The 13,119-nt window shown below is 49.0% G+C and overlaps 5 protein-coding genes and 1 non-coding gene across 6 annotated transcripts; all 6 read right to left on the bottom strand.

Moving 5' to 3' along the window:
* Nucleotides 1–1,790: 1,790 nt before the first annotated feature.
* On the bottom strand, nt 1,791–4,409 carry BGZ61DRAFT_425365 (fungal-specific transcription factor domain-containing protein; the record flags this gene model as incomplete). Its single annotated transcript, XM_046243646.1, has 6 exons — nt 1,791–2,776; nt 2,834–2,894; nt 2,954–3,092; nt 3,143–3,203; nt 3,250–4,150; nt 4,243–4,409. The coding sequence occupies 6 exons, from the start codon at nt 4,407–4,409 to the stop codon at nt 2,075–2,077; spliced, it is 2,031 nt and encodes a 676-aa protein (XP_046101093.1). The 3' UTR covers nt 1,791–2,074.
* Nucleotides 2,002–2,097, bottom strand: BGZ61DRAFT_t158. Its single transcript has one exon. It is a non-coding gene; the product is annotated as a tRNA-Ile (tRNA).
* An 864-nt stretch (nt 4,410–5,273) lies between the features above and the next one.
* On the bottom strand, nt 5,274–5,435 carry BGZ61DRAFT_358809 (uncharacterized protein; the record flags this gene model as incomplete). Its single annotated transcript, XM_046241003.1, has 1 exon — nt 5,274–5,435. A coding segment is annotated over one exon (162 nt), but the record flags the coding sequence as incomplete, so codon positions are not given.
* Nucleotides 5,436–6,374: 939 nt separating this feature from the next.
* BGZ61DRAFT_358906 (Endoribonuclease L-PSP/chorismate mutase-like protein) lies at nt 6,375–6,830 on the bottom strand (the record flags this gene model as incomplete). The annotated part of the gene is made up of 1 exon (XM_046241016.1): nt 6,375–6,830. The coding sequence occupies one exon, from the start codon at nt 6,828–6,830 to the stop codon at nt 6,375–6,377; it is 456 nt and encodes a 151-aa protein (XP_046101095.1).
* A 601-nt stretch (nt 6,831–7,431) lies between these two features.
* On the bottom strand, nt 7,432–9,288 carry BGZ61DRAFT_456479 (uncharacterized protein). The gene is made up of 6 exons (XM_046246522.1): nt 9,078–9,288; nt 8,776–9,021; nt 8,507–8,709; nt 8,343–8,434; nt 8,119–8,289; nt 7,432–8,053 (listed from the first exon to the last, which is right to left on the bottom strand). The coding sequence occupies exons 1-6, from the start codon at nt 9,111–9,113 to the stop codon at nt 7,608–7,610; spliced, it is 1,194 nt and encodes a 397-aa protein (XP_046101096.1). The 5' UTR covers nt 9,114–9,288; the 3' UTR covers nt 7,432–7,607.
* A 1,744-nt stretch (nt 9,289–11,032) lies between these two features.
* BGZ61DRAFT_480967 (uncharacterized protein) lies at nt 11,033–11,335 on the bottom strand (the record flags this gene model as incomplete). Its single annotated transcript, XM_046249252.1, has 1 exon — nt 11,033–11,335. The coding sequence occupies one exon, from the start codon at nt 11,333–11,335 to the stop codon at nt 11,033–11,035; it is 303 nt and encodes a 100-aa protein (XP_046101097.1).
* Nucleotides 11,336–13,119: the final 1,784 nt, after the last annotated feature.

Below are 13,119 nucleotides of genomic sequence, written 5' to 3' on the forward strand. Positions count from 1 at the left end.
TGGGTTGACTCTGCTCCAAGGTGGCCCGTTTCTTTTCCAAACAGTGTCTTAATAAAATCCACGCTGGTAAGGTTTGAGGTTTTAGGCAAAGCAGACAGCGCGGCGAGGTTTTTCTTCCATTGCTCTGCAAACCAGGCTGCCTTCGCCAAGTTGACACCGTTGGCGATCATATTCTCCTGTGCCTTGGCAAGTAAGAGAAGTCAAAACTGTTGGTCTTGCTTGAGCTTCGCCCCCAGAATGTTACTGGTTTCGACAAGGATAAGGTAACGGCGGAGGGCTTCCCAGTTCAACGCCGCCGCAAGGGCGTTGTTCGGTCCGAATCCGAGTGATTTGTAAAAGCTACCGGCTTCTTGGGAGGTGCTTTTCTCTCTTTTAATATTTCCCTCGGAGTCTGGGGACCAGATATTGGCTCGCTCATTGAAAGCTGCATCAATGCTGCGAGCTAGTTCGATTTAGTGTTTGCTTCTGTACTTTGCATGGTTACGTATCCTCGTAGATTCCGGGAGTCGTGGCATCGAGAGAGCGCTCATTGTTCAGATCGAGCTTCTGTGTCGGATGCGCGGATGTGGAATGAAGTAAAAGGGAAAAGGCGAAAGCCAAAATTGAGAGTTTCATATTTGCGAAGGTGACTGGGAATAGCTGGTCGTTTCGAGTGATGAATTGACTCGTTAATAATATGTTTTAATTGAGAAGGTGAATGAGGAAGTGATCAGAGAAGGACGTGTCGCAACTCGGATGGAAACGCTTCCATTTTATACATTACGGCTCATGCGCGCATTTCCAGCCGCTGATCTCCCACTAGCAGTGTTGGTATTGACTCACATCTCCCATGCCAGTATGAATTTTCAAATGCCGGCGGTCTAAAAATAAAGGCATATGCAGTATGAGATCGGCGTTGTGCCCCTTCCCGCTAGGATGGATTGTAGATGTCTTGCACTGACTGACTGAAAGCGCATTTAGGGAGCAAAAGGCCAAGCAGAAAGAGCCTATTTTGAGCATGTAAGGCATGTTAAACGGGATCTATGAGCTTTTCTTACTGTGGGAATAGATTGGACTAGTGCATCAATTATGACGACAACTACGGTACCAGATGGAGCAAGTCGTCTATATCTGTACCGCCTTCACTATGTACGCCCTAGAAGTAGCACTCAGTCTGACGGAATACACATCATTTCTTATCATAGTTTGAAAGTCTCACTCTTCTCCGCAATATATTCAGCCAACAAAAAGGTAACGTAAGGTCAACATGCAATGTACTCACGCACACGTTCTCTGAGAACCCAATGTCTGTGCAATCAACTGACCATGAAAATGACCAGTAGTTTCCCCAATATTCGGGTTGGTATGGTGATCTTCGAAATACGCCGAGTGTTCGTCCCGTCTTGAGACAGTTGCCGTATTGGTCTTGTATCGACTCGGCTGTCGGAGAATCTCGATATCTGCCGTGACGTTCTTAAGGGCCTACAAAAAGGTTGAGAAGAAATTCTACAGTACGCCAGGAACAGAAAGTCTGAGGAGTCTCTAATTGTGACGACAGGGCTGCAAGTGGCTGTGGGGGGAGGAGTTAGAGGCGGTTGATGATCCAACACAACCCGGGTCCTTCGTCGGCCGCTTTTAAGACACACAACAACGACCGCCATATCCAGGTACTAGATGCCAAACAAGACATAATACTTAGATACCACACAGTCAACACCGCGGGACTTTACCTTTGCGCTGAATGGCTACTTTTGGAGACTAATATTCCGCCTCCCTGGGGAATGGTAACTCCCTTCAAGAGCGCAACATCTCGGAGAATTCTACAACATATAACCAGGCACCGCAATTTACCACCGTCTAGCTACTTTCGGGAAGACTGCGAGCAAGATACTACTGGACTTGATGATTGTCCTATCGGTGGTGGATCGCAACACCACAATAGATAACACTCAACCGCCCCACCCACCAAAAAAAATCGACGAAATTGTTAAAAAGAAATTGGATAGCATTGCGAGGCAATTTTGCTCCCAGCAGGGCTTGAACCTGCGACCTTCGCATCACCAACACTAGCAAGTAGTAGTATTAGTACGAAGCTCTAACCAACTGAGCTATGGAAGCCGTCCGATTTGTTGTGCAGGTCGCCGTACTTTTTGACTACTTGATCCACCATCCTCTGCATTTTCTTGGCCGCGGGGAACTTTACGCTGAGCGCCGTGAACAGCTCGATGGATAGCTCGAGGTCGCTGGTCGCCTTGGTCTCCTCCAGCACTGCCGCTAGGTTATCTGGTTGAGCCGTCACGGCATAGATGAGGGACAGTGTCGAGGTGAAAACGGAAAGAAGATTTAACCAGTTATATGCAAACCTTTTCTGCCGGTGCATGTTTGTGGCTTGGCGGATGGACATGGAGGCGGCCTCTGCGAGGATCTTGATGCGGTGTTGATCCAGCGTTGGAAACAGGGGCGTTGGTCGGTAGAGCATCGCGAGGTGGGTGTAGTAGTTAAAGTCGTACCAGCTGCTGGTCAAATGCGGCACTTGGGCGTTGATGTCGGGCAGGGGGAACGGCATGTTGCGGCGCCAGTCGATAAGCTCCTTGTGTAGTGACCGCAGTATGTCTTCTCGTTCGTGCGTGTCCAGTAGAGCGACTCTCCGATTTGAGTACACCAGCGTGGCCATTTTGCCGGCAATTCGCCTCAGAGCCAGGATGTGGAGAGGTACAGCCATCATGGAAGGGTTAAGAGAGGTGGGGGTTTGGATGCCGTCGGGTGTTACATCCTCTTCATCGACATCGGCAAAAGGCTAAGGTTGGGTATTAGCTGGACCACTCCAGAGAATTGTATCATAGGAATTCCTTACCGAGACATCAATGTCATCTTCGTGCAAAGCAAACGGCCTCCCGAGTGCTAGCGATACCACACTTGAGGAGGACGATGTCGTTAGCAAGTGTGTGTCACCACAATCAGGGTTTCCGCCTACCGATCCATCATGTAGATGGAAAAGAAAACCCGTTTCCGCCTTTCGACAACATCGTGTGGTAGTCCTTCATAAGTCTTGGATGTGTGAAGACCCATACCGAGAGCTATACGAGCAGCTAAGCCAACAAGGAACCACGTATCTGTTGGGTGATTAGTGTGAGGATCCCGATGACCAGATGGAGGTTTATACTTGGCCCGAGTTGGTTAAAGAACGAGTATGAGACTTGCAGCGCAATGACCTCCAGAGCAGCCTATGGGAGTGTCAGAATGCATTGTTGATCTGGACGTCTTACGTACCATGTCTCCATACTCGAGAGCCGCCTCGAAATATGTCAGAGCTTTGTCGTAATACAGCATGGACTCTGACTCTTCAGCCAATGTAACGGAGCAATATGCCGTAGAGCCGATTGCTAAAACCATCCAAATTCTGAAAAGAGACAACGGAGATTGGGCCAAAGGGGCATCCGGGTTTGAACGGACGAAGTGAAGAGTGGCAGTGAACTCGCTCCGCTGTATAATCGGGTACAGCGTATGTGAGTGGGCAAAGTAGAAATCTACCAAGCGGCTAACCTTGGTATCGTCGGTGAGGAGAGATAAGTGGGCGACGGCCTCATCGGGTGCCGCGATAGCCGAGAGGGGGTAGTCGCCGAACAAAATCGGATCGCACGCGGTAGGGTTTCCAAAGTTGTTGAACATGAAATTGTTCAGCATCGTCGACGGAGACCCGGCGTTGAACTGCTGCAGAGTCCGGTCTTCGTCGTCGTCGTTTGCAAAGACGAAATCGGCCTTATCGGGAGTGAGGCGTCGAAGCACCATCTGCGTGAGTTTCGCAAACGAGAGGCCGGACGAGGAGCCGAGATGTCGCTCCGCCGTGGCTTCGAGCGACAGGTGTTTCAGCTCTTCGTCGAGAGAATGTGGCGTCTCTCGCACTGATCTCGGGGCAGTGTCTTCGGGATGGATTTCCAAGTCGCCCCAGGATCCGTCATGGGAATAAAAGGCCGGCGGACAGGTGCCGTCTGGGTCGATGACGACCAACTCATCGTGAAACTCATCCGGGAATTGTTCTGGATTTTGACCTGAACATGAGATTTCATCTGCGAGAGACGCCTCTTCATTTGCCGCGGAACTCGGTGCCCGCGGCGAGCCAGCAAGTTGGGTTTCCAAGTCCTGGATTCGGCTCTCTAGGCTGCGCACATAACTAGGTAATAAGTCAGCCCTGCGACCACTGAGCTGAAGAATCATTCACGTATGTGACGACTCGATTGCAAATGACCAACGGACAATTCTTACCCAATCGGATAGGACGCTGTTTGCCGGTCATCGTCCAGGAAGCTGCAGGCGATACGGGCCTTGTGGCAGTTTTCGCACTGGGGCAAAGCGCGGTCGCATCTCTTCTTCCGCTTGTGACATCGCGAGCACGACGTTCTAGCGTAGGCTGTTGCAAAAGGGGGCGCCATGGAGAAGAGAATACGCAGCTGCAGATCGAGACGGGCGATAAAATTCCGCAGTAAGAAAAGAGGAGAGGGAGGGTTGGTTATCTTGATCGAGTTGGGGGTGCGTCTGCGCTTTATCGCGATATCGATCTTGTCCCATCCCCCGTTTTCCCCGCATCATCTCCTGCACGATTGATAGGTCCAGTTGGCCATCGCCATGACTCAGATCCGATAAGGCCTCCCCTCCCCAATCATGGCAGCTGTTTTGGAAATGCCCACTAATCTACATACTAGACTCGATCAGAGCTTAGAGCCAACATGGATGGACATAATCACCTGGATTCCCGAGTAGGTAGGTCTGCAATGCTGCCTCTACGGGCTTGTGAGAGTAGTCATGGCCATCATAGGCCCAACCCTTGCGTCTCACTGTGGCTGTACTACAGGATTCATGCGTATTGATCCTTGGAAACAAGTGCCCTTGAAACGTATCGGCAGCCAACTCATCGTAAATTATGCTAACCCGTTTGGATATCTTATTGAATAGCAGGACGAATCCGTCGTCGATGTCTTTGTGCAGTGGAATGTGGGACGTAGCGCGACGTGTCAACTTAACCCTGGTTATGCGCGATGCCTGAATGGGCCACTGTAGCGGCTTGCTCCCAGTCTACCTCGTCGAAGACATCGATGAGACTTTCCCCTCGTCTCCATCGCATACCTCTGAGTGTTGAAGGAACCAGCTTTACCACCCCTTCCTGTTGTTAAACTCGCGAAAACGACCTTGCCATGGTCTGGGCGACCCACAATAATCGCACCAGCCTTTGATTCAAGCATATTGAGTACATTCAATGTCAAGACAAAATTTCTCTTGGCGATGAGACTGGCGAGGTATCATATACCCAGTGTAACTTGCTTTACAGGTTTCAACACGACCATGTTGCTGCCTGCCAATGCCGAGCTATGCTTCGAGGCGGTCATACTGAGCGGGAGATTCCACGGTGTAATCCGCCCGACAATACCAATTGGCTGGCGGACCATATACGCAAGCTTTGTATTGTGAGCCTAGTCACACAATGTTCGTCCGCGTAGTTATCGAGAGCAACCGGGCACGGCTTTCCTGTTCCCCACACACATCAAAGACTCCTCTCTTGAATCGGGGCTGGGAATCACGCACCATTGTCGAGAGTCCGAATGGTTTCGAGGGTCTCCGATTTTCCCAGATTAGATCAGCCAATTTAGGCATGAGCTTCTCATCATCTGAAGGGCCAAGATCCTTCCATGCCGGGACTAGAAGTGCTTTGAAAGCAACTTCGATGGTGGCGTCGACGTTGTGTTTGACAGTGGCGAAGACAGCTGTAATCTCCAGCTCAGTCTCGCTGCGCGCCTATATTGATTTGGAGGGGAAATGTCTATCTGGGACTCATTGCATCAATATTTTTACCCTCTTTTATCCACCAGCTCACTGTTGATGAAACCACCCACGGCTGTTCAAAGGGGCCGCATTGGGAGCATTGAAACGGAACAGATACTAGAGCAAGTTACCGTAGGTAGTTGCCGCGACTTTTCGGTGTGCCGAAGCAAATTCCGTGGCTGTGGTTGATGTTTCGCAAAACGAGGCGTCGTACTAAGGCTGCAAAACGAGGTAGCGGGGCCCATAATCAGCCCAAAGTACCAAGCGTAGATTGTCGGAGAAGCCGACAAGACGACACTTTCATAAATTTACAGACGGATTGATACCTTATCGAGCCGTCAACCCCGCTATTATCGGAGCACATGAGAGCGGCTCGTCCGACACACCAGCAACATGTTCATGACGTACTTGTAGATCGGACATATCGACATTGCCAATTGCTCATCCTAGCTTGTCGAGGATATCTGCAAGCCAATGATGGACGATTATTTCCCTCGACTTTTGTTCATTTTTCCGCACAATGATCAGCATTACGCTAAAATAGGTAATTGATGTAGATTCATTTGACTCTTAAAGTGAATTTACAAACCAACAACCGCCGTCGCTTTGACTTCCACAATCAAACGAGGATCAGGCAGTTCCTTGACACCAATCGTTGCCCGCGCCGGGGCACTGTCCCGACTTGGAAAGACTTTGTTCCATTCTTCGTTCATCCCAGCGTACTGAGATTTCATATCCAAGATGTAGACAACCGCATCGATGACGTTGAGAATTCCACCAGCCCCATCCGTAGCTCCCTTGATTATCTCGTCGATGTTCTTGTGGACGGCAGCGGTTTGCTCTCGGATGTCAAGAGTGTAAGTGCCGTCGGCGTTCTCCGTCACACCTGGGTAGCTCCCGTCCGGCCGCCGGCATGCGATGCCAGAGACGTAGATGGTTTTGTGTGCGGCGGCAGGACTAATGCGGGCATGGGGATATCGAGTTGGCCCCTCGGGCGCAGTCGGATCCAGTAGAAAGGCTTGCCCGTTGGGAGACATGTTTAGGCTTGGGAAAAGGTTGACGGCAGTAATTCTGAACAAATAAGATGATAAATCGTGAGAAGACGGTTCAGTGTCTGGTTTATTGTGCGTTTTGGACTTCGAAAACTGGGGATTTCTACATATTTCCTTGTCACCGATGTCACTGGCTGACTTTTAAACTCGAGGTTTGTCGGAACAACCGAAAGGTAACAGCCGGAACCCACAGCAGCCATGATCGCCAGTTTCGGACAAGCCGTCGAACAGTCATTCTTTATCTAAGTGCGGTGACGATGGGGCTCTTGGACAAACCGTTGCATTTTCGTTTGATCATGGACACAAACACATCAAATGTGGACTCCAAATAATGCACAATACAATCTTGTAATATCTGTGTAGACTTTCTGCATCGACCGTATTCGCATGGTCATCATGTAACAGACGCAATTGGCCTTTTCCCACCACGACATGACTTTCCGCTTGGCCCATCTTAGAAACAACCAATCCGAACAGAATTGGGTGAGGATGTAATCTTTGAAGTTATCTCTACCATCGTTCTCCTAAAGTTGGGGGTCTACCGTAGCCAATGTAGACTAGAAGTCAGCCTGCTCTTCGAGGCGCCAAATTGACATTTTGATTTGGAAGCATGAATCGCTTGCGAGTAAGGTGGAAAATAAAGTATTATCGGGCTCTTTCATATTCTAACTGCTTGTATGCTAAATTCTCCAAACAATCACCATGTGCTGCCGCAAATAATTTGTCACCACCATATCTATATTATGGGCACCTTTGCTGCCTTCAATTTTGTTCAACTTCTTCTCCCTTCTCGCCAATCTTGTCGTCATCATCCTTTGCATCCTTATCGGATTCAACAGAAATGGACTCGTTGTCACGACGATAGCCCCAGTAGTTGTTGTTGCCAGCTTCAATAGAAACGGAATTTGTTGGACGAGGGTATCCCCGGGGGTTATGGCCAGATTCGTTGAACACCGAAGATATACGACGACGGTGGCCCTTGAGGTTAGCGTCGGATTCAAGAGAAATCGATGATGTAACACGACGGTGGCCCCAGGTTATGGAGGTGAAATTTGGGTGTTTCTCATTTTCGTCTGTCGATACAGACCCAACCACCTGGACCTTGAGTTGTGTCGGTACCTCCGTGATCCGAAGGTTAAAGTATGAGCGAAGCGAGGGAAGGCAGGCGATTATGAGAGTGAGGTTGCAGTCAAGGGTAGCCAAGAGCACTGGAGATTTTAGTTAGCCTGATTGGAGGCAGACAACTGAGAAAAGCGGTACTGAGCAAACATACCAAGCAAACTGGTTGAGACCTGATTCTTATTCGGTGCAGTTTCAATGGCGACAAATGGTAAAACAGCAAGACCAACTGTAAGCAGGCCAAGGAACAACGTGCAATACGCCACGATTTTGACCGAAGTCTTCAGCTCTAGTTTAGTTATGACAAGCCAGGGTAGGAAAAAGACTAGGGGGATATTAGCACTGCAACGAAGCCATAGAGTCAGATCTATAGCATACGAAAAGCATCTCCAGCAACATGGAGGGCCCATGAAACATGGAATACGGTTACGGCCTTGGTGGACGGACATTTTGATGTAGGGTCCAGGTCCCTAGAGAATGCATGTTAGATTTCGGCCTCCCACAAACCAAATGATTGAACATAGACGGGAGACTGTACTCACCAGTGTGTGTGGACTGGCAGGCAAATCATGATGAGTGTCAAGGTGCTCGCCAAATACGCCAAAGCGATAAAAATAGCTGTGGCCCATAGAGTTGTCCTTCTTTTTACCATAAAGGAAGGGAAAATTTGCGAGTACGATGCGAGAAGTGTCCCTTTGGCGAGATATATGGCAGCTAAGACAGCAACGGACCAAAACCAGAAGTACTACAAGTTACATTAGCCAGTTGTTGTTGTTGTTGCCACGAGGCCAGGCGGCTTGTTGAACTTCACCTTGAACAGCATAGTGATATCATCTTGTTCGCCACGGTAATTTTGCAATGAGAGCAATACACCTGCATCCAGGGCTCCGAGTTTCATGAACTTGACGTTGAATGAGGTTGCGACGGTGGCCCAGATCCAGGAAGAGCACATGAGAATGTCACTCCATGCCCATCTTCGGTTCTCAATCTTGAGGCGAACAAATAGGCGAGCTATGATGATGGTACCGGCCACGGCGATGAGAAGCCAGCCAACCACCTACCGTGAGCATTTGGTTAGTGGGGAGATTGGATGTGGGTGGGTAGGGATCTGACCAAAATGACTGCTGGGCCTGGGTCACTGAGATGCATGGTTCCCCGAAGAAGCGATGATCGAATGTGGAGGATGATGTTTAAAAATCCGAGACGGTAATTTCAAGTCTCACAGACTTTCTTAGTCGAGTATGTATCCCGGTGGATGGATTGAGAGGTAAGTTTGAGCCGTGGGAGATGGCGAATATAACGCTCTTCTCAAGGATGAGGTAATCCAGATTTGCTTTCTCCGGAGAGTCGAGATCGATCTGTGGCTGACTTACTCGAGCTGCAAACAAGCCGGTTCCGATGCTATTCTAGCCAGGTTCAGGTTTCACATGGTGGTTTCAGTACGCTAAGAGAAAGCTTGCGGCAGCCCACTAATCATGTTGATCCAGAACCGTCGATGGCATTCCTTAAGGTTGTAAACAGCATTCCTCACGTTAGCTAATCCGAATTGATAGGGCAGGAGATCGTCACGCTTTGGGATGAATCACCAAACGCGGAGTCGGCAGATCCGCTGGTCCAGATTAAATAGTCTAGGCGCTTGCCTACTCAAAGAGCAAAGCCGTTCTCGGGCCGCCCGATTCTCAGGGTATCCTGCGATCCGATAGGTACTCATTGTTAGCCATACAATAGCAGGCCCACGGCACTGCCCTATTAACAAAAACGGCAGGATGGCGAAACGCACGACTCGCAGGCCGTCATGGCACCGCGCGATATCCACAGCGAATACGAACGGCGACTGCAGAAACCTCGGCAATCATACTACTCTGCTGCCAATTCCCAGTCGTCCATTTCATCCCAAAACAACCTGCGCTAAATCTTTGGTTCGCCGACGGCTCAAGCACGGTAATTTTTCAGCTCGACTACATGGCATCCCGGTTGAACGACTGCAGCAATTTAAATTTGAAGCATTGAGGATTCATTTCTGAATGTATTTCTGCCTTAAGTTTATTCACCAACTAATATTCTACTGGTCTGTGTAGGGTAGCCAATCTCGGAGCCTCTCTCAAGTGGGCTATAGGGTTAAGGAATAGTGATGAACCGACTCACTCTCTGCGATGCTATTGCAGCATCTGAAGTATCTCTCTTAGATTCATGGAGAGATCTTAGCTACTCGTACTTTGGATTGCCAACTTGCACAGGGTAAGGATGTGAAAATTAGGACATGAGGTATTCTTGACATTGTATACAAGGCTTGACTAGGGTCTGAGCTCATACTCCAGATCATAGGCCATTATGGACACAAGGAACCCAGAGCATCGACCTCTTTATTTCGGCTCGTCTCAATCAGGTTCAGGCTTGAGAATTTGTAAAGGCTACGCACTTCAGATATCTCACTGGGTGCACACTGAAGACACTCTGAGGTTTCGGGTGTATGGTCCATGGCAACAAGGAGTGCCTATTCTGTAGCTGAGATGCCAATCCAGGAACAGGACGGCGGCGGCCGTGGGTAATTGCTTTAATATAAGTGCTGTAAGAAGACATTACCCGATCGATAACCTTCTCGGTAGAGCCTTCATAGTGATTCTTTGCTGCGTGGAGGGAGATATGTTAAGAGGTCCGGTCAGTATCCATTAGATATGAGGCTAGTTGTTGTCGTCAGATGGAGGTTAAGTGATCTCAAGAGCACTCAAGATTGGGCCTGTGATTGTCTCCCAGAGCCAATTTCGAATCTTCCGGCGTTCTATGTCATTTTCTTGCGATTTTGCCCCGATATTTGCAATTCCGAGGTGAGGCAAAGCTATCCAGTGTACCTGGTGTCGCTCGATGAATAATGCATCACAACGGAATTCACTTATGTTGATAATGGTAATCGGACCGTGCGTAACATCTTCTTTGATCATTTTCTCGTTCGGTATTGTCAAGAAACCCTCGAATTCCGGTTGTTTGCGGATCTCGATGAGAAGCTTGTCAAGCTACTTTATTACTTCGACATGTCCACTTGCGTCAGTCCCCCAGAGCGCTTCACGGGTTTAATCGCCAGAATTTTTATGCCCAGCACTAAGTTCTTCTATCTGTTTGCGAAGCCGGGTGAATTGTTTTGCAAGCTCAGGATGTTTCCCTTGGAGGTCAACCACGTCGGACCGCGTTTCCTCTAGTGATCCTGCGACCAGGCCCTGGCCCTGCTCGAGGAAATTGAATGCAACTAACGGCCCTTTGGTCTCAAAGAATACCACGGTTGCTGCGTCTGTACATAGCCCATACATTTGGCTGAGAATGTCCTGTTTGTCTGCATTGTGGATGGCCCGAGAAATCCGCTTCGAGACGAGTTGCATGGCGGTTTCCATAGTCTCGTAAGCTCGTTTTTAATCTGGGATTCTGGTAAGGCAACGAAGTCACTCTCTACTAGCTGTGATTCTGGTAATGTCGAACATGTTTGGGCGACGAAAAGTGGGTTAGTAACATGCAATGGCGTTTTTAAGGTCTTCCATGGCTCCTATTTTTTAAAACTCGTGACGGAATCGATGGCTTCTTTAAGGTCTAAGATTTACCTTGGTTTAAAATATTTGTTCAGAAGATGATAGCCGAGCCTGTGCAACCGTCGCGGACGATCTGAATGGTCCGCTGAAAGCGCTTCCTGCGCAGCTAGGACGCGCTCTCATAGTATCCATCTTGGCGGCCGGTGACACAGTGAGTCGCGAGTGATTCGCAATGAAGGTCGAATACGTCAAACCCAGATCTCTTGAAAATATGGTAGTCGTAGGAACAGTGATATGAACGCTTTTCGGGCTGCCTGCTCAAGAGTCTCAACCGAGGTCGGGCAACGGTGAGGATTGGTGAAAGATAGGCGGGTAGTAGCTTCCAAAAAGAAAATGCTCATAAGAAACGATGGGAAGGTGGTCTGTATTTATTAATAAAATCTATTGAAATGGGAATTTGCCATTGAAATTTCCATTGAGTACTTGCCAAACAGGGATAGCGGCAATTGCCTGTTGAAAGTGAGGCGAACTTAGGGCGTTTGAAGGCGTCCAAAGGCGTACGTAGCATTGCTCCGCCTCAAACGCGAATGCTAGGCAGAAATTTTACTTTGAGCTATCCTCTTAACCTATGTATGATACTGTAATCACCTCCTCTCAATGAACACCTTCCATTTCAATGCAAGGCAGAATTCCGCCCAGAGCTTCATTTACACTGGGTAAATGAATCGCAGCTGAGTTAGCCGAGTCTCGAAAATGAAAATGGTGGAAATGAGCGTCCAATCATCATGTGTGATATCCCCCCTCATGTCAGCCGCTGCCTTAAGTCGCCCTATTTAATCACTAGTCTGTCCGCAGCCGTTTGCCTCGCCACTCTGCATAGCCTCCTCGACGCCTCGCGAGGAGATAAAACTGGATACGACCCCTCCCTGTCTTTTACCGAGAATGGATTTTCTTTTAATGCCGTGTTCATTTGCTTGTGCGAGATAGCCTTCTATACCTCCCACTGATTTCAGGGAAGAACGTCCAATACGCAAATCCGACGCAATGAGCTATGCACCCGGAAAGAGCTCACCTACAATGGCTTCAGCGACCCCAACGACGATTTCAAAGGGGAAATCGGAAATGCCTGGAGAAATGCCATCAATATGGATGAAATCGTCACCATCTGAGGGCACCAAAATCCCATCAGGCGGGGAGTCTCTTTCCTCAGAGGAACCCGTAACTTCTCAGTCTAAGGAAGCACGAACCCTCACTTCGACAATGACGCGTCGCTGGTTTCAATGTCTGAACGAAGCCCGAGTCAGCGAAATCAAGAAGTTGATATCCAGTGGTATAGACGTCAACGGGGCGATATACGTTAATTATGACCGATACGAAGACCGATACGAAGACCGATACGACGACTGGTACGAAAACAATCCAAAGCAAGACGCAGAAGTGAACGGGATTGAGCTAGGCCAAGATGAACTTGAGAAACTCTTAATTGAAACGGACAAATATGACATCGAAATCCCGATTCACATGGTGGTCAACACGTCCTTCAATGTCGCGAGTGTGCTTTTGGAAGCAGGGGCCGACGTTGACCTGGCCTACAATGACCCTCACACTAACATGTACTCCGGCACTGCTCTACAACGAGC

Source organism: Ilyonectria robusta (genome assembly GCF_021365365.1).
Source record: "Ilyonectria robusta strain PMI_751 chromosome Unknown BGZ61scaffold_17, whole genome shotgun sequence".
Classification (NCBI taxonomy): domain Eukaryota; kingdom Fungi; phylum Ascomycota; class Sordariomycetes; order Hypocreales; family Nectriaceae; genus Ilyonectria; species Ilyonectria robusta.